The 25,096-nt window shown below is 43.1% G+C and overlaps 1 protein-coding gene across 1 annotated transcript in view; it reads left to right on the top strand.

The window, feature by feature from the left end:
* LOC124722284 (voltage-dependent calcium channel gamma-7 subunit-like) overlaps positions 1–25,096 on the top strand; it is a 183,629-nt gene that overhangs the window by 53,691 nt on the left and 104,842 nt on the right. Inside the window, exon 3 of the mRNA XM_047247470.1 lies at positions 24,970–25,087. Within this exon, the coding sequence (XP_047103426.1) occupies positions 24,970–25,087 (118 nt within the window). The remainder of the gene's footprint in view (positions 1–24,969; positions 25,088–25,096) is intronic.

The raw sequence follows: 25,096 nt of genomic DNA, 5'->3' as shown, positions 1-25,096 counted from the left end.
ATACTGTCTTAATTCACCAGCAGATGTGAAACGATTTCGATCTTCGAAATTAGTCTCTAACTACGATTCCTGGTACTAAGTCAAAATATACTGCAATCGGAGTTCACTTTGCCAGGTATGAAGTAGCACAAATATATGAAAATTAGCTTCATGTGTCATCTGTGATAAACATTAATCGCTTAATAAACACGAACTACTCAGTTAGATGAAACATCATTCAAGTATAATGGGTTACCTAACTTTAGTTTCTTAACATAGAAGTTTACTGGGTGTAGAGACATGCCATTTTGTAGACTAACTGCCACTGAATGGAGTTCTAAAGGGCGTCATTGGGGGTCTCTATTCTGCTAACTAGTCCAATCGTGCAACATCCAGATTTTTGGACAATTGCGATTTTGGACTCCATGGAAACTTGAGGGCTCGTATGCTCGTCGTCAAGGTTCGGATCGACACATCTGACAGCCACATTGGAGCATTGCCGTACTGTTTACCAAGCACATCTTAACCCCTTCACATATGCGCCTATCCGAGACAAGTAACGGACTCTCTCCAACGTTCTGTGCTATCACGCACCATTGATTTCCCATGGCCCCGTCACAGAGCTTTCAAACGACGATGAACCTCGATACTAGTCACTTCTACAGCAGCTAAAATTCGATAACAGCACTCTGTTTAACTCGTGTTGACATAGTGTCACACCACGTCTCCGTACTTTCGCTGCTCAAAGTACACTGAACGAACGCAACGCGTTCAAACTGCGCATGCCTATAGAGGGCGAAGTAATCTTCCACATGCCATCTGGCGTGTGTGTGTAATTTAGGTCGCCTTGTGCATTACTTTTCAGCCTACCCTTTTAGTTTTGGTGTCCTTATGGATTTATGCTCCAAAACGAAGAAGAATGAATTTATGTTAGTGATAATAAACTTGTTGTTCACTGTCTACCTGGATGTTAGTTTTTACGCACAGAATTCGGCGTGGATTACTTCAGATATTCCTACTTAACAAAGAGTATGGGCAACTATGTGGTTTAGTGCTTCTCATTACATTGCTGTACACTCTCTCTTGTAGTGGTATTTGTTGTTGTTACTATCCTATCATGTGTTTGACCCTTTCCTCTTCGTTCTTCGTCCTGCTGTAGTTGAGAGAATGAACTTAGGAATTCTGCACTGCTTTATAAAATACAGTTAGCAGATCTGCAGTGGATGGGAATTCCACAATCGTGACCGTATAAATCAATGCTGGAATTTGAAATTCAAACTATCATTTTATACAGCACCGCTTACAATTGAGGTGTCAAATCCCCGATTGGTCAATTTCTTGTTTCCAATAGCAGTACTGAGAGCACACACATCAATCTGACCCCTCCACAGATTGTTTCAGGACATAGCAGAGCTGAAATTTGAAATTCTCAGCTACCTCCAAAACATGATGAACCTCCTTCCAGATGACCTGTCTGTGCCATTATCCACCAACAGGAGGTCAGGAGAAGAAAAGAAAAAATCTGGGAGTGTGTGGAAACCAGGCAGTTCCAGAATAAAATGTATCTGCATATATCAGTCCTAGTATCCATGGCCGGCCGGAGTGGCCGAGCGGTTCTAGGGTTCTAGGCGCTTCAGTCTGGAACCGCGCGACCGCTACGGTCGCAGGTTCGAATCCTGCCTCGGGCACGGATGTGTGTGATGTCCGTAGGTTTTGTTAGGTTTAAGTAGTTCTAAGTTCTAGGAGACTGATGACCTGAGAAGTTAAGTCCCATAGTGCTCAGAGCCATTTGAACCTAGTATCCATCAATAGGATGCGAAGAAAAACCGCCCACACGCAAAGGATATCGATTTAATTAATTAATCAGTCAGTTTGACAGAGATAGGGAATATTTCCAAGACAGCCATGACTGGGGATTTGCCAGATATCCAGTACTTTGTCCAGGAAAAAGGAGTGGTTAGTGTGGCACGTAACAGACGCCCGCTGTGAGTTAAGTAGCCACCTGATAGAGGAAGAGGGAGTGTTTTGACTTGAATTTCTCAGGTATCAGTATTAAAGGGTTGCCGTCACCTAACGCTTTGTGTGAGGATTAGCGTGACTTCTGGTCAGCGTGCTGCATGAGCTGGCTGGCGGTACGGTAGCCGACAATTGTCGCTGGGCCCGAGCGGGCATAGTGCGGTCTCTTGGACACCAGTATGAGGTGTAGCCTGGCGAAGTGGTCAGGGCATGCGCGCGCTGTGCACTGCGATCAGTGTGAAAGCTTAATAGCAGTTTAATTTCGTGCAGTGAGCTATGTTGACGTTGATTTCGTGACGGTATTCTTTGCGCGATCGGAAAAAAGCAATCTATTTAATTAGTTCTTTTTTATGTATTTTACAAAACCTGCATCTTCCCAAACAGCAGAGAATAATTAGCAAGAGAGATCAAATCCCTGAAAATTGCATTTTATAAATAAACAGTGTATCCTCCGCTACGTAATTGAGTTTCCTGTCGTGAGATCCTTCCTCTCTAGCACAGACTGAGTCCTTTTCCCACCAATTTACAATTGGAGAGAGGAAGAGAGAGGAGGGGTTTGGGAGGGAAATGCTGGGGAGATTAACCAGAGGGGTTGGGGTTAGTTAATTTATCAGTTTAATTAATTAGTCAATTACTCTGATATCAAAGGTGTGCTTGTATCAGGGAGGGGAGTTCCCGGAGGGGGACGGGGAAGGTTGAGGGAAGGGGCTGTGTGGGGGGGGGGGGGGGTCTCTCAGAAGGACAGATTATCCCCAGAAGGACATAAATCAACACTTAGCGAGTCATAAACCACTTCGCAGAACAATTGGTCCAAGGGGAGCGGAGCTGGTCATAAATCAATCAAGTTTTTCCCTGAATGTATGCAACCAGTACTATCGGATCGCCCCAAAACAAAGATTATCTCAATACTAATATCAGGTCCCAAAGCAGCTGTAAGGGATTGTGAGTAGCACCGTGGGTAACGCGTCGACTCCCCCTGCACCCCCTTCATTGTTATTACATATAAATAAACAGAATATGGAGCTATTCCAAAACCTAAGCACAAAGAATAGTGTGCAATTTCAGAACCTAAGCGAAAGAAGTGAAGAACTATTCGTGAGTATGGGCATGAAAACTGATGCTTAAAGCAAACAGATCAACGATAATTTGACAAAGAAAACTGACAACCGGGGCGAAAATTTAATCAAAAATTAGTAACGTTTGTCAAAGAGATCAGAGGAACCACTAACGAAATAAGAAAAACAGAAGTCACTGAGTATGATCATACGGTTCTGACTGATATAAAAGAATATGTAGAAATTAAAGAATTACTCCAATTCAATGAAGCTCAGGCAAACATTAATATAAGGAATTAGGAGACGTCCCTCCACCTACAACGACACAAGAAGCGCAGTGATAATTTTGATAAGAATGCGCAAACGTAGGATCTACTACGAGTGAAGCGGAGAAAAGAAGAGAGAGAATCATGCGACCTGACTGACAGGCTGTGCCGCATTAGGAGGACGCCGTTGTAGCCGTCCGCTTACGTGTGTGTGTATTATAATAATTACCATGAGAGCCACTGGCATTTTGTATCATTTCAGAAGTACTTGCTCTTTCCACACCCATCAAACTATTTGCGTCCAAAGATGTGAATCAAACGGTTCAAAAAAATGGTTCAAATGGTTCTGAGCACTATGGGACTTAACTTCTGAGGTCATCAGTCACCTAGAACTTAGAACTACTTAAACCTAACTAACCTAAGGACAACATACACATCCATGCCCGAGGCAGGATTCGAACCTGCGACCGTAGCGGTCGCGCGGTTCCAGACTGCAGCGCCTAGAACCGCTTGGTCACTGCGGCCGGCAAACGGTTCGATGGCTCTGAGCACTATGGGACTTAACTTCTAAGGTCATAAGCCTCCTAGAACTTAGAACTAATTAAACACAACTAACCTAAGGACATCACACACATCCATGCCCGAGGCAGGATTCGAACCGGCGACCGTAGCGGTCGCGCGGTTCCAGACTGTAGCGCCTAGAACCACTCGGTCACCCCGGCCGGCAGATGTGAATCGGTTAATTACATGACTTATTGCAGATATTATGGTTGGAAGCACTAAAAATTAATTTTGTATGATGGCATATGTGTGACGAAGCCGTGGCAGACATGAGTATAATTATGGAAGTATTTAAGATCTGTGACGAGTTCAGGTGAGCTTTTCTGGCCGAATATTGGTCAAAAGCGAGCCAAGATCAACTGAAATTACAGATACTTACGATAGAAACGTATGGTAACTCCAGGTATCCTATACAATATTTTAAGAAGATGGTCCATCGCAGCTTGTACGAATTTACCTTATGATATTACCGTATTGGCTGTAGCGTGAGATTACAATAGCAGAAAGGAACATGCAAGATGTGAAAACCTTTCAGGGTTTGTTGCAAGAATTGGGCTACGGTCGGTATGCAGAGCCAAGGCAACTAGTGCATTTTCTGCACAGTAATTTTCTGCCGGAAAGGCAAGAACCCGATAATTACAACTGAGGAGCCACGAATCCTCTGAGGCAAAGCACTGCCAGGTGGAATAAACAGTCGCAGCAAAGTCGTTCGACACTGACTTACAAGAACTATGAAAGAAGAAACGAAAGTGATTATCGAGAACGACCGGACGTGGTAGAGTTTATTTATCTTAATTCATAATGTAGTGGCAAGGTGATCAGAATGAGGCGCCACAAAATTGACCTGCAATGTTGGCTCCGAAAGAGCTCAGTGTGGACATAAGCCTATCCAGAACCTTGCTCATTCAGTTCGCTCCGAGTCGCGTAAGAGAGAATATCAGTGCGCTACGACGGTGTAAACACTTCCTGCCTGGCTAGTACTCAATCAGTGTAAACAGTGATAACTCGTACCGGTATTTGATATACTTCCATAGGCTCTGCAAAATCGCTAAAATGTTTGCTACGCTGCGATCTACACCATGGAAAGTGGCAATTGCAGCTTTCCTGCTACACGAACTTTGCAAAACCAGCCGCACAGTGTCCCAGTGGATACTGATCCTCTTCATTCACCCATCAGTGGAGTGATAGAAATGTATTCATCGCCGCGCGGCATTAACCGAGCGGTCTCAGGCGCTGCAGTCATGGACTGTGCAGCTGGTCCCGGCGGAGGTTCGAGTCCTCACTCGGGCATGGGTGTGTGTGTTTATCCTTAGGATACTTTAGGTTAAGTAGTGTGCAAGCTTAGGGACTGATGACCTTAGCAGTTAAGTCCCATAAGATTTCACACACATTTGAACATTTTTTGTATTCATCGCATGACCTAATGCAGACACGCACCAACATGTTCCACCTATCGATGCACCTACAACAAAAGTCCTGCAGCCCTCGCAGAAACGTCAATTGGACCGTACGGAGGAGGAAGGCCACGATGACCAACGGGGAAAAATGGAGAAAGTGCTACGTGTCGACGCCATCTCAGACGGAACAATCAGCATCCCGCCCCCTCCCACCAACATGTAAGTTGCATTGCTCACAAGTTTAAGCAATGTGTGGGAGTGGTGCCTCAGGTTAGCGAGGGCTACAGCATGATCCTAGGGTCAGATTTTCTGCTTCCACATTATGCCATAATTGACGTCTGACGATGTACAATGGAGCTTAGTGGCAAGGAATTGCGGCTAGAGGAAGTTGTTGTCAATGGTGATCTGTTTACTGTGCGCAACAATCCAGTTAGACCGTGAACAATGGCATTAAGGCTTAATTCGCATGTCTATGTGTTAAATGGCACCAGAAAGTCGCTAGGTGTGAATGTGGATCCTGGCTTACCAAGTGAAATGTTTCGTGTCGTGGGACCGGTGGAGGGTAGTGAGGTATTGGTTGCAGCATGTTGTTCGGTGAAATGTAGTATAGTACGCGTAAAAAAGAGGGATGGAGGCAAAGTAGTACCGAGGAGGTTAAGTTGTTGAAGAGAACATTGTTGGCTACATTCGAGAATCCGGATGAGGAGGATTGCTACGATTGCATTTTGTGAGAAACTGAAGAATTTAAAGGGAATAGAAAGGACACAGAAGGAGGACCTGTTGCTAGAATTTCTGGATCTGTTTTTCCATAAGGCCCATTACTTGTTTCACCAGTAACACAGCACAGGATTCTGACACGGAATGAAGCAACGGTATATGGATGACTGTACAGAATACAATGATCATTGCAACCAGTTTTGGAAGAATTTATAAATGAGCAATTGGCTGATGGGGTATGAGGGGAAAGTAAGTAGTCCCTGGGGTACGGGAATTGTGATTGTACCCAAAAAGTCTATGCATGGCTTGAAGCAGTGTTACTTTTGTTGCGATTACCGCCATTTGAATAGTAGGACTGCAATAGATGCCTGCCCGGTTCCGAACTTCATTGAAACGACAGATAATCTAGGGCAACGCCAGTATTTCTCGACAATGGGCTTGAGGACTGGGAACCATCAGTTAGAATTTTCTCCGAATGATAGACCGGAAACGGCATTTGCAGCACCTTGAGAACACTGTCTATAGATAAGGATGACTTTTGGGTTAAAAATGCAGCGTTTGCTGGATTGAATGCTGAAAGGAGTAAAAATGCGTCAGTGTCTGATGTATCTCGATGACATATTAGTCTTTTCAAAGAATATGCAGGAGCATAAGCAGCGACTGATGGAAGTGTTTAGGAGATTACGAGCAGCTCTTTTGACACTAACTATGGAGAAATGTTATTTTGTCCTACAAGAAGTCAACTATTTAGGGCATGTGATTAGTAATTATGGTGTAAGAACTGATCTTATACTGTGTTAGTGCAAGTGGTGTAAGATTTTCCAATACCAGGAACGACCAAATGAGTTACAATCTTTTCTGGGTCTTGCAAGTTATTATAGGAAGTTCATGACGAGGCTTTCAGAAACTGCAAGACCGCTTACGCAGTTGTTAAAGAAGGGGGTTAAGCTTGTGTCATTGGAGGAACTGAAAAGGGTTTTAACATCGAGTCTGATGATGGTGTTTCCAGACATTCAGAACGAGTTCATATTGTCATGTGATGCATCGAACAACGCTCTTGGATTCGCGTTGAGCTAGGAGGGCGATGGTCAGGAACACACCGTTGCATTTGCATCAAGACAGTTGAATGCAATAGAGAAGAATTATTCTGTGACGGAGAGGGAAAAGCATATCTTGGTGTACGGGATAACATACTTCTGGTGTTATCTGTATGGAAGTGAGTTCAAGGAATTGAGAGACTATGTTGCTTTGAAGGGATTACTAGGTTTGAAGCCCATCCAGTAGATTGAGTAGATACGCATTAAAACTTAGTGAATTTGGGTACGAAGTAATCTACAAACCAGGGAAGAAGCAAGGAAATGCAGACGGGTTAAGCAGAAAAATAGCAGTACTACAAGCACTAGGTCAGGACCTTGGGGGGTGGCAAGCAGCTCAGAGCGCAAACGAAGGGTTTAGACATATAGCAACCAACAGCGGTGTAGCATGCATGACTGGTTATTGCGTAGAAAAAACAAATTAGGACCATGAGTTGTGCTATCAGCCGGGCCATGAAGGACGCAGAGCGACGAATCGGAGAGTGGTAGAAAAGTACTGGTGGAAGGGAAGGAAGAATGATGTCGATCAGTATGTCACAAATTGCTTGGATTCTGCACAGCAAGCGGATTCAAATCGGAAGCAGGTACTGTTACAGTGACTGCCAGAAGCAACGGAACAATTAAGTTTCTTTAAGGTAGACGTGTTATAGAACAACTGAACGGAACACCAGAAGGAAATAGTTTTGTGCAGACCATAATACACCATTTTTGTCATTACACAGAGATGGTGCCGATGCCGGCCCAACAAGCAGTTCGCATTAGTTACTAGGTGGATACTGAAGTTCGAGATGCTGGAGACAATACTTACGGACCAAGGGACGAACTTCATCAGACCCGATGAAAGATTTGTATCAGCTGTTGATAGTAAAAGCTGCGAACTAGTCCACTTCACCCACAAGCTTAACGGAAGGACGGAAAGAGTTCATTAAACAACTGTAAATATGTTTAGTTATTACATTAATGCACACCATTCGGGGTGTACTGGAAGAAGATGCTGTCGTCCTTCAACATGACTAGCCAGAAAAGAGACAGAGAGGGGGCGTTTGCTTTGTCTAGCCCTGATCCAGGGGTAATTCTGTTTCCCAAAGACTGGACCTGCCAAGCGAGGGATGAAAGATATATTTATGAAACTGCAAATTAATATAGTAATTGGTTCGTAGTTATGAGTAGTCGATTAAGTATTATGCACTTGTTTTACAGATTATGGGTAAAGGTGATTACAGTAGAGTACTGGACCACAGCAAGAGCCGAGGGACTGAGTCTTCTCTATTGAGTGAGCCACTTGAGTGTTGCTACACAGTCTTTGAACAATAGCTACAAGTCTTCAACAAAAGTAATAAGATGTAGGGAGAAAGCCAGTATTACAGTAGCAGCTGCTGGCCAGTAGGTGGCAGTGTGGCATCATGTGGGTCGCAATGACACACACAGTGAATTTTGAGGCAAGGATAGCAGAGTGAAGCAGTAAACTGCACCTTGCAGCGGTAACTGCATAGTAACCAGGGTGATGTCACTACACCAGACTAAGTATCTTGTTATAGATGACTTCGTTAGGTGCTGGGTATTAGTGAAACAAATACGTACCAGAGGCATATAAATAAGTCAGAATTTTGAGGCAGTGATCACTTGTCGTCGGAGACCAGCAGCACTACCGCAATGCCAGAGCTACACCGGACAGCGAGACAACTGGGCACCACCAGCAGCAACCATGATTTCGAGACAGGACTGCACCTGCCACCAGCACTAAGTGCTTCATGGGACTTTGTGCCACAGACCAATGACCTGCCGTTCATGCCTGCTGCTGCAGATACTGAATTCCTAGCCGGACTTGGTTCCTCAGCAACAGCCTCCATCTGACTCCTGTCAGAGGGCAGCGAGTCGTACCCCACACTGCCATGGTGACGCCATGACTCCATGCTGCTGAAGAAATAATGCAGAGCTTACATCAATGACCATACCAAATGTATGCCGTCAGTTCCATCTCAGCAACCAGGGCAGAAGCCAGGAACCACATATCAGCTCTGGCCAGAGTCATAACATGGAGGCGCATTTCCCTCTCTGAACTGTGACACTTCATGTGCCGGAGTTAAATAAAATCATTCTTTATTGTCATCAGTGTTTCCACTACCGCTCATGCCTCTGACTCTTCTGATGTTATGCCCAGTGAGACCGTGTGGAGATGGCGGCACAGAGCAGGAACTGTGGATACCACCCGCTGATATTGACATGGAGTTCAGCAGAAGATGCTCTACCCCTTGCCTGTCACCCTACATCATCTTCAGCCAGAAGAATATAACATATGCTATACTTGTCAGACAGCATGAATATAAACCTTAGTAAATGTTTTGTACTATCGTAAGTTATCTCTAAATAACTATTTACATATCATACTGTTTAAAAGTGTAATAGACCAGCCAATGGAATCAGTTAACACCTTAATGGACTGCTCTCTCGAGGACTTTGTGTACACCAAATATAGGCTGCAGGACGCCGCTGGTTACCTAATGACATGAGCGGCTTATCGACAGTGATCATGGATTCTATGCCGCTACTGTACAGCTTTAGATTTGACGTCGAATGGTCTTCATATTCGCATTGGTTACAAGTCGTCCTACAGCGCTGAGTGTTAACATTGCTTGGTGCTTGACGTGTTCGAACCTGTAGAAAACATGCGTAAACATTGTCCAGCATTACCTGTAATATATATCCACCTTTATTATACATACAAAGCGCTATGTAAGCGCTATCTTGAACTTAATTACAAATAGCTGTTTGAAAAGTGTAAATTCATCTTATTTCACACAATACGTGATTTTCAGTATATAGCAAAATATAAAAGGCGCAAGCATTTTTTTCTTATAGCAGGTCATCAAACAGATCAAAATATATCTGTCTTCGAGATCTTTTTGTTTACTGAGTAATAGTTAGCGATATTTTTGTTCTGCATGAAAATTTAAATTTCTCTTATTGTATTTTCTTATAGAACTTCAGGGACATTGTGCAAAATTTGAAGATTAACTTCAGTAGATCCGTGAAAGTGTTTGTTCTGCATTACAAGCTGTCCAAATTACGATTTGCTGCTAGCTGTACCTACTGTGTTTTCACGAAATGTGATGCTGGAGTTACGTCTTGTTTGTTCGATGTATTGTTTGTCTCAAGTATTGCATATTACTTCATAAACTTCAGATTTCAAATATATGTTATGACATTTCTTTATTGTGTGTTTTAGTTCATTCTGTAAAATACTGCCGGCCAGAGTGGCCGAGCGGTTCTAGGCGCTACAGTCTGGAACCGCGAGACCGCTACGGTCGCAGGTTCGAATCCTGCCTCGGGCATGGACGTGTGTGATGTCCTGAGGTTAGTTAGGTTTAAGTAGTTCTAAGTTCTAGGGGACTGATGACCACAGCAGTTAAGTCCCATAGTGCTCAGAGCCATTTGAACCATTTTTTTTGTAAAGTACTGTCAACAGTAAAGGCCAGTGAAATCTGTGTTTTTGCATAATCTGCTTACCGGTACTTTTTATGATACCTGCACCCTGTACATTATACTTGTGTATTTCACTCATTATGTTTGGTATTAACATATGTTTCCTGTAAGTCCATCAATAATGAATCTATGGTTTCAGTTTTAAAATTGTTGATTTTTGCTATTGGCTTTAATACATTAATATCGCTTTCAGTTTCGGTTTATTTTCAATTGTAGTTTAAGAATTCTGTGGATCATCATTTGAAAGTACGGCTTATCATGCGTATTTGGGTGACAATAATCGGCACTAATTATATCAGATAAATCACATAAACTGTAAGTATTGGGATATTTATATGACAACTAAATCCAATGCTCGAATTGGAAAGCCTTAGAGACACGTAGAAAATGCTGAAGACTAATTCGTAACATGCTGCATCACAACTCACATAACCACAATTAAATCTGCGAAATGTGTGCAGAATTGGCTAGCGTTTCAGTCTGACAGCTCTTCGGTTATATGTACATGTAAACACTGGGACTGTTTTACCATTTCCACGGTAAAATTTTTCCTATGATAATTTTTCCTATGATAATTTTTCCTATGATAATTTTTCCTATGATAATTACACCCCACATCTATTGGTTCAAATGGCTCTGAGCACTATGGGACTGAACTTCTGAGGTCATCAGTCCCCTAGAACTTAGAACTACTTAAACCTAACTAACCTAAGGACATCACACATATCCATGCCCGAGTTAGGATTCGAACCTGCGACCGTAGCGGTCGCACGGTTCCAGACTGTAGCTCCTTGAACCGCTCGGCCACACCGGCCGGCCCCACATCTATTAATCCAAGCTCTTAATAGGTAATGTGTTAAGTCTGGGTCTCTAGAGGTGTATAGCTATTCTTTGCATTCCCATAATGACTGTCTTGGAGACAATGACTCTTACTAGATTCTGTCGTCATTTTTAAGTCTAACAAAGAAAACCCATGGGAGGGTGGTTGTTTTGTCAGCCATAATAACCAACAATATCTATATGTTGGAGTACTGGTAGTAAATGTCAGAATAGTAACTGTTTACTGCATTAAGTGACACACGAAAAATCTGTTTACAAAGCGTCATTCGGATATGGATCTGCTTTAAACGGTGTGGTTACAGTTCATCTAACTGTGGCTTTCTAGAAGTCTTACACCTAGTCCTACGCAAATAAATGGATGCCTACCACTTTACGCCAAAGTTATACAGGGTGCTGCATGAAAAATCGGTCTAGAGTACAAACCGCTATCCAATTACGCACTAATTGTTGCCCCCATGAGCAGATACAACAACAAATAGACAAACATGTAATAATTATGGAACTTCCTGGCAGATTAAAACTGTGTGCCGGACCGAGACTCGAACTCGGGACCTTTGCCTTTCGCGGGCAAGTGCTCTACCACTTTTTTTTTTTTTTTTTTTTTTTTTTTTTTACCACTGAGCTACCCAAGCACGACTCACGCCCCGTCCTCATAGCTTTACTTCTGCCAGTACCTCGTCTCCTATGTAATAATTAGATGATAATACTGACAATACAAAACATAGTCGCTACAGCTTCGAAACAGTCCGTAACAATTAGCGGGAAACAATGAGCAGTCCAGTATTCGGGGCTGGTTTTTGAGTGCCACCCTATAGTTGGGAAAAGAGTAGATCATGTGTTTGACCATGAGCAAAGGCCAACAAACAGTATTTTCAACATTCTTCACCGTAACCTGTACCAGTCATTTCCATGTAGTATCAATTAAGAAATAACTTATGGAACAGCTGGTATGTGGTTAATAGTGTTGTGCAGTTGGTCTACTTCGGTAATATGCTCCTAAGCACGGTGAATGTGTTAGGCGTATGAAAAAGAAAACTGGAAAGGAGGACATAAAAGTCAAGAAACGAAAAATTGGTTCAAAAATGGTTCAAATGGCTCTGAGCACTATGAGACTTAACTTCTGAGGTCATCAGTCCCCTAGAACTTCGAACTACTTAAACCTAACAAACCTACGGACATCACAAACATCCATGCCCGAGGCAGGATTCGAACCTGCGACCGTAGCGGTCATGAGGTTCCAGACTGTAGCGCCTAGAACCGCTCGGCCACCCCGGCCGGCCGAAAAATTGGTGTATATGGCTTAGACAAATATCACAAAGGAAGAATATAAGCTGCAACTGCAAAAAGAAGCTGTTTCAAACGCGCAAACAAGGTTTACATATCGCTTTAAATATGGAGAAATGTGACTACAATCGCGCGGGGTAGCCGAGCAGTTCTGGGGCGTCTTGTCACGGTCCGTGCGGCTTCCCCCGTTAGAGGTTCGAGTCCTCCCTCGAGCATGGGTGTGCGTTTCGTCCTTTGCGTAAGTTAGATGAAGTAGTGTGCAAGCTTAGGGACCGATGACTTCTACAGTTTGGTCCCATAAGACCTTACCACAAATTTCCAAATTTTTGTTACTACAACTGGGAAATACATGATTTACTGTAAACAGCATTAGTAAGTAGCCATACGTTGGAGTTCTGGTTGAAAATGTAAGAACCCAGACCATTTATTGCATTAAGGGGCGCACGAAAGAGCTGTTTATAAACTTCCATTCAAATCTCTATCTGCTTAAAACGGATGGTAACATTTCATCTAAATGCGACCTGGATGTTACATACCTAGCAACACAAAAATCGTTTGCAGAGTTTAAAACAGACGGAATAACAGCTTTTAACAGTAATTTGTTTATAAAAATTGTTATCATGAAGTTCTACATGGCCATACGATACTGGAAGCGGAAACGGCTCATGGCAGCCTGCTGCTATATTCCAGTGAATAAAATGACAATCATTTAATATGCAACTGATGCACACAACCCATCTGGAACGTGTACTCTTTATGCTAGACTCCATGTTCTGCGCCGCCGGGCCAGAGTGCACATGACCTGTTTAGCATGAATATCAATGGCCGACTACCCCCAGGCTCACTTCCAGGAAGCTGTCAATACTGCATACGCTGCACCTTAAATAACGTGAACCCGCGGCGTGATTCCAATTACCGAAATTACGCATACCCGCGCCGTTGAAAGGTTGGATCCGACAAACAGTATGATTGCGTGATGGCGTTTCGAGGTGCGGAAGCAAAGTTCTCCATATCTCATTTAACAGTAGAGTGACAAAGTTTCTGACATTCCGTAAACGGCGGAAATGGGCCTTTTGACTCCACATAAAATATTTTCATATTTGACTCAAACACATACTTTATTTTAGTTTGTGTTAATCCCTACCTTTTTTTCGAGTTATAAGAATAATTATTTAACACGGTAATTAATATATTATTTATTTATCTCGGCAATAAAATCTTAAAAATTTATTATTGGTACTGCTAACAAGTTTCCCAAATAGTGGACTAAACTATTTATAGACGTTCTAGACACACTTAGTTGTATGGTCCATATTACACTCAAATGCTCTACAGGTGGCTTTGTTCCATTTTTAAATCAAGCCATTAGACACAGCTAGGCGCACTTACCATAGGTGATTTCTATTTTACGTACGCATTTTCCGCACACGGCTTCATGGAGCTTCACAGCTGTCGCTGCCTTCGTTTCCTTTGCAGCAGCTGATCTGGCATTTCTTCCGCTTTACAGATGATTTTGGACCAGTATCCTCGTCCTTTTTACTTCCTTCTTGCTCTTTCGTTCCCTTGAGCTCATTCGCCACCTGTAGTATGAACTTTTTCCTTTCTAACTTTCAGGTTGGTACTATTTTGTAGATGTCTCATGCATTTATTGCCACCATGTCCAAGATGTTTTTGAAGACATGCAACATTTGTAACATATTTTAGGGCTGTTTGATCAGTCACGCCCACCGCATATACTGCTGCATTGTAAAATGTTATGGTTTCAGGTTTCTTCTTTCCTTCTTATTGATACTTCAGCATGCCGCGTACTTAGAAAACTGACATTTTTATTCTTCTTTCTTTGGTATACTGACATAGAGCAGTCTGGCGCGGGATGGTGGTGGATTGTAATTCAGAATTTGGCTTCTTTGCCTCATTAGGGTTTTCACGACAGATCTTGCCCATTGTACTAACTAATGATGTTTTCTAAGTTTTCTTTCAGCTTCTGAGCAAGTTGAAGAGACGTGAAGAAGTTTCCTTCGTCACGTTTCTTCCTCGATTCAGAAACCGTCCCATGAGACGCAGAACGACATAGTCTGAGTTACTTCTTCTCTCTATTTGTGTCGCTCTTCCGACGTATGGAAAAGCATTACATTTATAATTCGTCGATACTTCGACAGCAATCGACAATTTGAGAGCATATTGTCTGCTTCGTCTAGTATGAACTGAATCAACCTGCAACTTACTTTGCTTGGTAAGAGTTGCTCGTCTATGGTTATATTTTCTCTAGGGCGGTAAGAACGAATACTGTTTAGAATTAATTTCCCCAAATTTCGGATACAAGAGCGAATGTGTTGGCTGGCATGCGCTCAGCTCGAGTTGATTTTTATTGAAACGGAGAAAACTGAGAAGCTACTGAGATCTGTCCTTTGCCATAATGTCCTTCATGAAAGTAAACCCCCAAGAATGCGACCAGATTACATTCGCAAACATACCTTCTGTATATATGACACTCCGAGCATACATGATAGCTAACAAGTAAGACGTTCCAATCATTTTTTTAATGCTTTCCAAGCATTTGATTGGGTGTGTTTCTTGATGAGACGCGGAACTGGTTCGTCAAAAACAAGACGGAAAGAACTGATGACAGAGTCGTCTACCGTTGACAAGCGTATGTAGTAGAACCACCTCTCTCCTTTAGAACGTTCACAGAACATGAAAAACTGGCAATATCGTCTTCGATTCCATTCCTGTCGACCATCTTTGTAGAGGCACTCACCTAGGTCTGTAGTGATGGATAAGGTAAAGTTTGGCGTAGGTCAGTATCCTCCACTAATCCCTTTTCATTCATGTCTTCATCTTTATACTCATTTGGCTGTGGTAAAAAATCCAAGCCATTTTCCGATTCAACGTCGGAGTTCTCTAAGAGACGTAACAGATCTTCATCAGACTCTGACGATGCATGTTCGAAAATGTCTTCCACGGTCCAAGGATATTATCTGAATGACACGATAAAAACTGTGGCAGACTGGATTGTGCACGTGCCAAGATGCAACAATGAGCAGCAACAACTCTGCATGACAGCTGACTGTTCTCACTTCATTGTTGGATTATCTGCTTATTTTCAGAAGACAGATTACGGCGATGTCAAATTGGCTCCTTCCGCCGTTCTAGGAATATCGAGTGAAATGTGGAAGAAAACATAATGTTTTGTAAATTCTAATACATCATAGTAAATAAGAGAAGAAAATAGAAAGTCACATGATTTAACGAACGAATAAAAAAAATGGATCTGACATTTAAGAAAATATTATGACAGGGGTCAATTTGACCCTTTCCGCTGTTCTAGTGTTACTCCAATACGTAATCTTGCTTGTGAATTTGCAGTAGCAACTTTTTTTTCCAATTGCAGTTTATATTCTTCCTTTATAGCATGTGTGTAAGAAACGGGAAAAATGGAGTTCAGGGTAGTTACGATTAAACGTACGCTACTTCAGCCACTGGGGACGGAAAACTGTTTACCGTATGGGTGCTCATCTTTATAGAAATGATGTTCACACTGTGCGCTGCAGGATTTACGTTGTTAGTAGTGTTTGCGTCACGACTTGCGGTTGGGTACCGGTACTGGCACGGCGACGTAGGTCTGAAACATCGGCGTCTGTGTGCACTACAGTTGCAGGCACTCATCATGCGTCTGGACAGGTGAGCAGGGATTTACTCATAAAGTTGCCTTACTAAAAGTACAGCAACAGCGCTGCTGCTCTTCGCTAGTATCGACGCGTCAAAGGAATACGGTGAGGCCCTCTTTCGTCACCGCGGCTTAAGAACATGACTGGGAAGTTGGAATTAACTTGAGATTTGGGAATTGCAGCTGGGAGAGGCCGGCGGCTGATACTCTACAAATTGTTGAAGAAGCAACTGTTGCCATGGCTGGGAATGCTGAACGCAATGTGCGATCTCCAAGTAGCGCACGAGCTCTTTCAGAACAACTGAAAATTTCATGGTCCATCACTGTTTCCGGCAGCATTAGAGCAACCTCTGGTGGAGTTCGAGATTGTTAAGGAAGCAGATGATCGTCACATTTGGAACCTGGAACGCCGGCCGCGGTGGCCGTGCGGTTCTAGGCGCTGAGTCCGGAACCGCGCGACTGCTACGGTCGCAGGTTCGAATCCTGCCTCGGGCATGGATGTGTGTGATGTCCTTAGGTTAGTTAGGTTTAAGTAGTTCTAAGTTCTAGGGGACTGATGACCACAGATGTTAAGTCCCATAGTGCTCAGAGCCATATATATGAACCTGGAACGTAAACATGGTACTCAGTTAACAAAGGTTTCACTCTTAATTGGAAGTTAAAATGTGTTTCTGTCAGTGCTTTATTTGTTGTCTCTCTTCTGCATGTACTTACAAACGTTTCCAAAAAGTTTCATTGTGCTATAATCACTCGGTTGCCATTGGAGCCCTCTGAAGTAGCGGTAGTATTGCGTGCTCTGGTCATAATGCCATATCAGCATTTAAAATAAATATTATCGAGTTCCGAGAAGAAACTGACATCACCAGTGGTAATGAACCAGCTGATTGCTCATTGAAGAAAAGGAGGTTGGACAAGACTGAGTGGAAAAGAGAAGCAAAGGAGTTGTACGATGTGATAATTTCTGATGCTAAAGATCATTTTAGTTTCTCAGGTCGTCTTGTAGATTTGGAAGATTTTTAAAAATCCAATTCACAATCCTGCGGAATATTGCAGATATGCGGTCCAGTCACATTAATGTGACCACCGCCTGTGTTCGACATCAACATGCTGTAACCACTCTTCCAAAAAAATTGCACTTGTACTGTTCTAAGTTTCCCGAAGATACCTCAAAGGAAGTGTGTTCAGTGTATAAGTTTTTGGATAAGGTGAAGCTATGTCGTGAACTATCTTCTATCCACCTAGCGCAAGAACTTTAATCACTGTCTGGTGCTGTAGGTCTAGCAAAGTTTATAATGTAATTCTTCATGCTTTCCCGGCTAGGCGTTGTCTGATACTGAAGACTGGACCTGAAGAAGACTGCGAGTCACACAGTTGAAATATCGTGCAAGAAAGACACGAATAACCGGCAGAAACCCGATTAATCAACATGACAAACTTTATGATAATCAAGAACCTACAGAAGACGTTCACTGAATGCTCTAAACTGTTGAATGTAATTATCTCAATTCCCACCACGTCGACCGAAGCAAAAACGTGCTTTTCAACTTTTAAAAGAATAAAAGCATTCTCACCCTGAGCCAAGAAAGATTGTCGGTCTTGGCTGCGCTTTCTATTGAAAGAGATCTCGTGAGGAGATGGCAGAATTCAATCACCGGGTGACTGGCAAATTACCATCGATAAGATATATTACCGCAGGTATTCAATATGAGTAAGGTAAGAATAAGTGCACTTACAACGTGTAGTTGGCCCCCTACTTCCAGTCTTTTAAATGGCGAATGTATTTCATTTCTACTGGGATCGACAAATCGTAGCATGCTCTTTGCCACATATATTTTTCTGTCATAGATATACACTGTCCCGTCGCATTAATGTAATCCCCTGTCAGAAGCCTGGGCGGTACGCTGCGAGACGTGCAGGAGGAGAGTCGATAAGGTTCTGGAAAGTACACTGGAATGTGCAGCCATGCTGACTCCAGTATCGTGGCACCTAGCGTGGTGGCGCAGCGGTTAACACACTTGACTCGCATTCGGGAAGACGACGGTTCAAACCCCCGTCCGGCCATCCTGATTTAAGTTTTCCATGATTTCCCTAAATCGCTCCAGGCAAATGCCCTGATGATTCCTTCGGAAGCGCACGGCCGATTTCCTTCCCAATCCCTCCCTAACCCGAGCTTAATGACCTCGTTGTCAAAAAAAAAAAAAAAAAAAAATGGCTCTGAGCACTATGGGACTTAACATCTGAGGTCATCAGTCCCCTAGAAATTAGAACTACTTAAACCTAACTAACCTAAGGACATCACACACGTCCATGCCTGAGGCAGGATTCGAACCTGCGACCGTAATGGTCGCGCGGTTCCAAACTGAAGCGCCTAGAACCGCTCGGCCACATCGGCGACTGACCTCGTTGTCAACGGGACGTTAAACACTAATCTCCTCCTTCTCCTCCTCCAGTGTCGTGGCCAGCTGTGTTACATTTCTCGTCTGAGGTTCCACGGTGCGAACAGCCCGATCAACGTGGTCGCACAGATTCTCGATTGGCTTTAAATCCTGGGTGATTGATGGCCAGGGGAATATGGCAAAATCATCGTGGTTCTGTTCGAACTACGCACGTACACCGCGAGCTGCGTGCTACGTTGCATTGTCCTTCTGGTAGATGTCATCGTGTCGAGGAAAAAAAAAACTATATGCAGGGTTGAACATGGTCCCCAAGAATAGATGCACACTTGTGTTGATCCATTGTGCCTTGCAGAATGACAGGATCACCTAGGGAATGCCACGAAAACATTCCCCAGAACATAACACTCCCTCATCTGGCATGGACTCCCCCGTCGATTGTTATTTGCTTTAAAACGTACCACACTCATGGAGCATAAACCGTGATTCATCTAAAAAGGCCACCTGTCACCACTCAATGGACGTCAGGTTGCGGTATTCCAACCTTCGTCGACAACGAACAGCAGCGAGCATGATTCAGGCATCTGCTGCGGAGGCATATACGCAGCAACGTTCGGTGAACGGTCGTTGAGGAGACACTTCTGGTAGTCGCTTCGTTCATCTGGAAGTTCAGTTGCTCAACATTTGCACGCTAGTTCGCCCGTACACATCTCCGCAGCCGTTGTTCACCCCTGTCACTTATGACCCGTGTTGCACCACAGTAGCCTCGGCGCCGATTTTGGATAGCCCCATTTTGCCAGGCACAGAATACTTGAACTATGGCGGCACGCGAGCAGTTTACAAAGATAACCTTTTCGGAAAAGCTTCCGCCCTTGACTGGAGCCGGCCGTTGTGGTCGAGCGGTTCTAGGCGCTTCAGCCCGGAACCGCGCTGCTGCTACGGTCGCGGGTTCGAATCCTGCCTCGGGCATGGATGTGTGTGCTGTCCTTGGGTTAGTTAGGTTTAGGTAGTTCTAAGTTCTAGGGGACTGATGACTTCAGATGTTAAGTCCCATAGTGCTCAGAGCCATTTTGAACCTTGACCGGAAAGCCAATGATCATGCCCTTTGGACGTCGGATAAATCGCTCCGTTTCCGCATAACGACAACGACTGCATTGTCCTTCTGACACCCTTTATATACCCTCCACTGCTAGTGTTGCCACTTGCCGTTTGTAAGTGGTGACAGCATGTTGACGTCGAACACAGGCGGTGGTCACATTAATGTGACTAGACCGCATATCTGTAATATTCCGCAGGATTGTGAATTGGAATTTAAAAAAATGAATTTTGTGCCTTCATACACCATGAATTCTAGATGTGTGGACATCGCAACGAATATTAGGAAGCCAGGCGCCGAGATAAATTTTCACATTTGTAACCGTCTCATATAAAAATGCAGCATCGAAACTACGGTGCGACACCTAGCTTCGGAAACTACCGGCCGCCACTGATAATAGTTGAGAGGTGGGGGTACAAGTGGTCCATGTGTTTGCTGAAGAAAACTGAATGTGTGACTGTCAAAGTTACATGGTTATTTATAAATTACGCGAGTTACTATTGAAACAGCAGATATTCTTTCCTAATGGTCAGTTAGTCTGTATGTAGTCGTAGGTATACTTAGAGATCTTAGTGTCCCTGTATTATTTCTTATTGGTTCAAATGGTTCAAATGGCTCTGAGCACTGTGGGACTAAACATCTGAGGTCATCAGTCCCCTAGAACTTAGAATTACTTAAACCTAACTAACCTAATGACATCACACACATCCAAGCCCGAGGAAGGATTCGAACCTGCGACCGTAGCGGTCGCGCGGTTCAAGACTGAAGCGCCTAGAACCGCTCGGCCACATCGGCCAGCTATTTTTTATTGTAAATTAAAAATACCTGTACTCTTTGCGTCTTAAAACGCTTTAGAGTAAAACGGGTACAAGTGCAAAATCATTTTATCTACTGTGCTATATTTTGAAGATTTTTTGCTACAACACATGTGATGCATATAGTACTGACACGTTCATTATAAAACGACGATATGAGAATAATGAAAGCGAAATTAATATAAGAAGCTGAAAAAATAGATAAATAGCAATTAAAATTAAAATACCAAAACGAAAATATGTTGGGGTTGTTCCAACACATTATACATAGTCACTTTGTATAATCCCCTACAGTCACTGTGTAAAGAATCATAATCATTTCCTTCTGTGGTATCTCTTGAAGAATGATCTTCCTTCGCAGCATTCGTGATACGGTATATGGAAATAAAATGGAATGTTCCAGTTCATCTCCTGAAGTTTCTTTTTTTCCTTAATTTCTCAAACTTTATTTCAAACTCATCTTAATGCAGAGGCTGCAGAAATAGTACTGACAGCGAACCAATACTGGACTTCCTAAAATCCGCTTCAGTAAACTGAAGACCATGGTTTAGTGAATACCTAAGCTACACTGTTAGAGAATTTTCCTTGCTGATTCAGATCACCTGTTATTCCTGCGTTGTACCTTGTTTCCTTCTGTGTCTTTAATAATGCTTTGCTATGGCAACATGGCTTTAGTAGGAAGAAAGTTTTCTGTTTTCATTTCCACAAAACTTTCTGCAGAGCTGCTGCACTGTTTCCATTCTGTCTTCGGGATGAAAGATATGTCTGAAGTGTTTCTTTGCCTTTTTCAGAGAGAGACAAATGTTCATCACATTCCATATTTTATGGGCAGGTTCGGGACCTTATGATCCACTGTGTTAGTATTCTGATTTTCCCTCAAGATGTACAAGCGGCATTTCAGAGTATGCCCTATTTAACATGCATTCAATTTACTATTAGTTCTCATAAGAGAATAGACATCAGGCTATTGCTGTACTGTCAGAAAAATACATATCGGAACGTTCAGATAGCAGTAATTCTATTTCTCCACTATTTCACTTACACTTGCTATATTCTAAGTGCAGTCCAGGCATTGTCTTACATATTAAACTTTATCAAAATGAGATTTTCACTCTGCAGCGGAGTGTGCGCTGATATGAATCTTCCTGGCAGATTAAAACTGTGTGCCGGACCGAGACTCGAACTCGAGACCTTTGCCTTTCGCGGGCAAGTGCTCTACCATCTGAGCTACCCAAGCACGACTCACGCCCCGTCCTCACAGCTTCACTTCTGCCAGTACCTTGTCTCCTACCTTCCAAACTTTACAGAAGCTCTACTGCATACCTTGCAGAACTGGCACTCCTGAAAGAAAGGATGTTGTGGAGACATGGCTTAGCCACAGCCTGGAGGATATTTCCAGAATGAGATTTTCACTACGCAGCGGAGTGTGCGCTGATATGAAACTTCCTGGCAGATTAAAACTGTGTGCCGCACCGAGACTCGAACTCCTTTCTTTCAGCAGTGCTAGTTCTGCAAGGACTGCATCGGCGGCGACGATGACGGACACGAAGGGTCGTATGCAGCCAGACAAGGAGGTGAGGAGATAGCTGACTTGAGACTTGTGAAAGCCTACTCACACGCCACATCCAAAAGCCAATGCACACCCTTGTGCAACAACCCAGTCAGGGGCGGCGAATTCTCGGCTGTGTGGGGTATGAAACACCGATAATAGTTAATTTGACCGAGGATGGATTGCAGTTGCTCCACGCTGGTGGGAGGAGGCAGGTTTTGAATCACCTCGATATACTCCTTAGAGGTGTGGAGGCTGCGAGCATCAGTTGTGAACCCAAGTAAACTGAGCTCATTCGCAAAAAAGTCACTTTTTTCTTTCCAGCAACGTAGGTTACCCTTGGAAAAAACCTGAAACAGCCTAACCAACTTGTCCGCGGGGTCCACCGCTGACGAGCCACCAACGATGACATCGTCCAGATAGTTTGCCGCAGTGGGCACCTGACTTGTGAGGTGTTCTAAATAACGTTGGAAAGTGGTGGGGGCGCTGGAAATGCCAAACGGGGAGCGGTTGTACCGGAAAAGATCGCATGGCGTACTGATGACTAGGATCTGCTGCGATTCCTCATCCAACGGCAGCTACAAATAAGCATCGAGAAAATTAATTTTGGCAAAAACTGTTGAACCCGCAAGACGTGTATGTCATCCGACAGTCTAAAGCCAGATAAAAGTTACAACACAATGAAAAGAAATAATAACAATCAAAATAGTATGCTACACGATTCCAAATTGGTGTTAGGTCCAACAAGATACAAATTTCTACAGAAGACTATGGCGAGTGTCTACTGGGCTAGTGCCAGTGTAGATACTGGCTGGAGCTGTCCTAGCTGTAGGTACACGCTACCAGTCTCACTCTGCTGGCGTGCTTATTAACACCGATTCTGCGGAATGCTATGGTTAGCCACATTAGTTCCAATTGGTAGATCTCTGTCACTTGGCTTTTCACAAAGTAGTGCCGTGTTTATGCGGATGGTCTGTTGATGTTTACATTCACTGGTGATGTTCTGATATGAGTTCTTGAAGGGAGGTCAGCAGCCCACCTTGCTTGTCTGTTGTGCAGGCTTTCTAAATGATAAGGGGCCGCTACGACAATGGTTGTCACTTTCAGTCGTCATGTACGTGCCTCTTCAAGGAGTTAGGTATTTTATCCGCACCACCAAAATGCACATATTCACCAAAGAAATTCGCAATATATAGGGTGAGTCACTAATTATTGCCTCCAAGAATAACTCCGAAAGTATGATATGAGCTGAAAAGTTTGTGGGACAAAAGTTGCATGGGACAATGGGGGTCGTAATATACATTGGTATTTTGTTGCTAGGTAATATGAAGGTCAGCTTTGTTTTGTTTTATTTGTTTTTTTTTTTTAATAGGATGCTATAATTTGGTACCTATTTTCTGATAGCAGCTATCGAGACGAATCCAATGATGTGTAACAGTAAAGTCTTTGAAGGTCAACGAAGGTCACAAAGGTGGCATGAACGCCAATTTACGAGGACATTGCAAGTTGGTACAATCCTAGGACAAATGCCTCAGTCTGACAGGCCACTATTGAGAGAAGTAGCTGGAATGTGTAGCTAACTGATGCAAATGAAACATTTTTGGTTTTCGTTGTGGTTTCCATTTCGTGACCTATGGGACCTTATTTTCTGAATAGCCCTCGTATAAGCACAACTGACTGGAAAGCATTGATAGTGCGATACGTTTCCTTTAGTCACCACTATGCTTGTTTGCTGTAATGTCACCGCCTGTTTCCGATAACGCCCAAGTGCAATAGCAACGTGGATGAATAGTACCGTGAATGATTGAATCAAGTTTGTTTACAAATAGGACAGCGTGTATTGTGTTGACATCTACTCTCGTTCAGTTAAAAAAAATGGCTGTAAGCACTATGGGACTTAACATCTGAGGTCATCAGTCCCCTAGACTTAGAATTACTTGAACCTAACTAAGCTAAGGACATCACACATCCATGCCCGAGGCAGGATTCGAACCTGGGACCGTAGCAGCAGCGCGGTTGCGGACTGAAGCGCCTGGAACCGCTCGGCCACAGTGGTCGGCTCGTGCAGTCAAATCCAACATATTATCTGTAATAAATTAGTACTGAAATTTTATCAACAATTAGAATGCTGTCGAAATCATATCCTCAAAACAGGTTAGCTCATATTATCTTTTTTAAATTTCGCGAATCACAGCTAAAATTTGTCAAACGCCAAAACACTCGACTGTGTGCACTTACCGTGTATTTAGTCACATAAAACTTGATAAATCTTTAAACCTAACAATTAACAGCATAGGTGAAGATAGGATTCCTCAAATTAATTAAATCACGGCTCTTCAGAGCTCGTTGTCTACACATCTGTATTTCCCAAACTGGTGTAAAGCATTGGGAATGAGAAGTAAACATTAGCAGACTATTTTGTCATGGTGTAGAAAATGTTGTATAGACTCTGTACTGCAAAATGTATTTTATTATTTGCAATGGCATACTCTCAGTTATACATCTGGATGCAAAAGGGATTGAATAATACTTCTGTGTTAAAATATTTTTATAGGAACATGGAAACAGTTTGTAGATTCAGTTTAACGTTTCCACTGATTCTAATTATTCGAACATGTAAAAACAATACCAAATTGCCTTTATATTATTCAAGAACGCGATTTAAAATCTTGAATCTTGTCAGATGTGGTCTTTAAATAGCTATGTGTATAATTTAGAAGTGGCTGCTGTTAATGTGTGGGGGTGTTTTGATTGCAGCGGTGGCGTCGCCAGCGTGTTCCCTCGTTAAGTATTCGTCTTGGGACGAGGTGAAGCACTCCGACCTGGGCTTGTGGGCGCCGCTACACTTCACGCCCATCTTCGTCACGCGCATGAGGTGAGACGA

The sequence above is a fragment of the Schistocerca piceifrons genome, chromosome X (genome assembly GCF_021461385.2).
Source record: "Schistocerca piceifrons isolate TAMUIC-IGC-003096 chromosome X, iqSchPice1.1, whole genome shotgun sequence".
Taxonomy (NCBI): domain Eukaryota; kingdom Metazoa; phylum Arthropoda; class Insecta; order Orthoptera; family Acrididae; genus Schistocerca; species Schistocerca piceifrons.
This window is presented reverse-complemented; position numbering and strand designations above follow the sequence as displayed.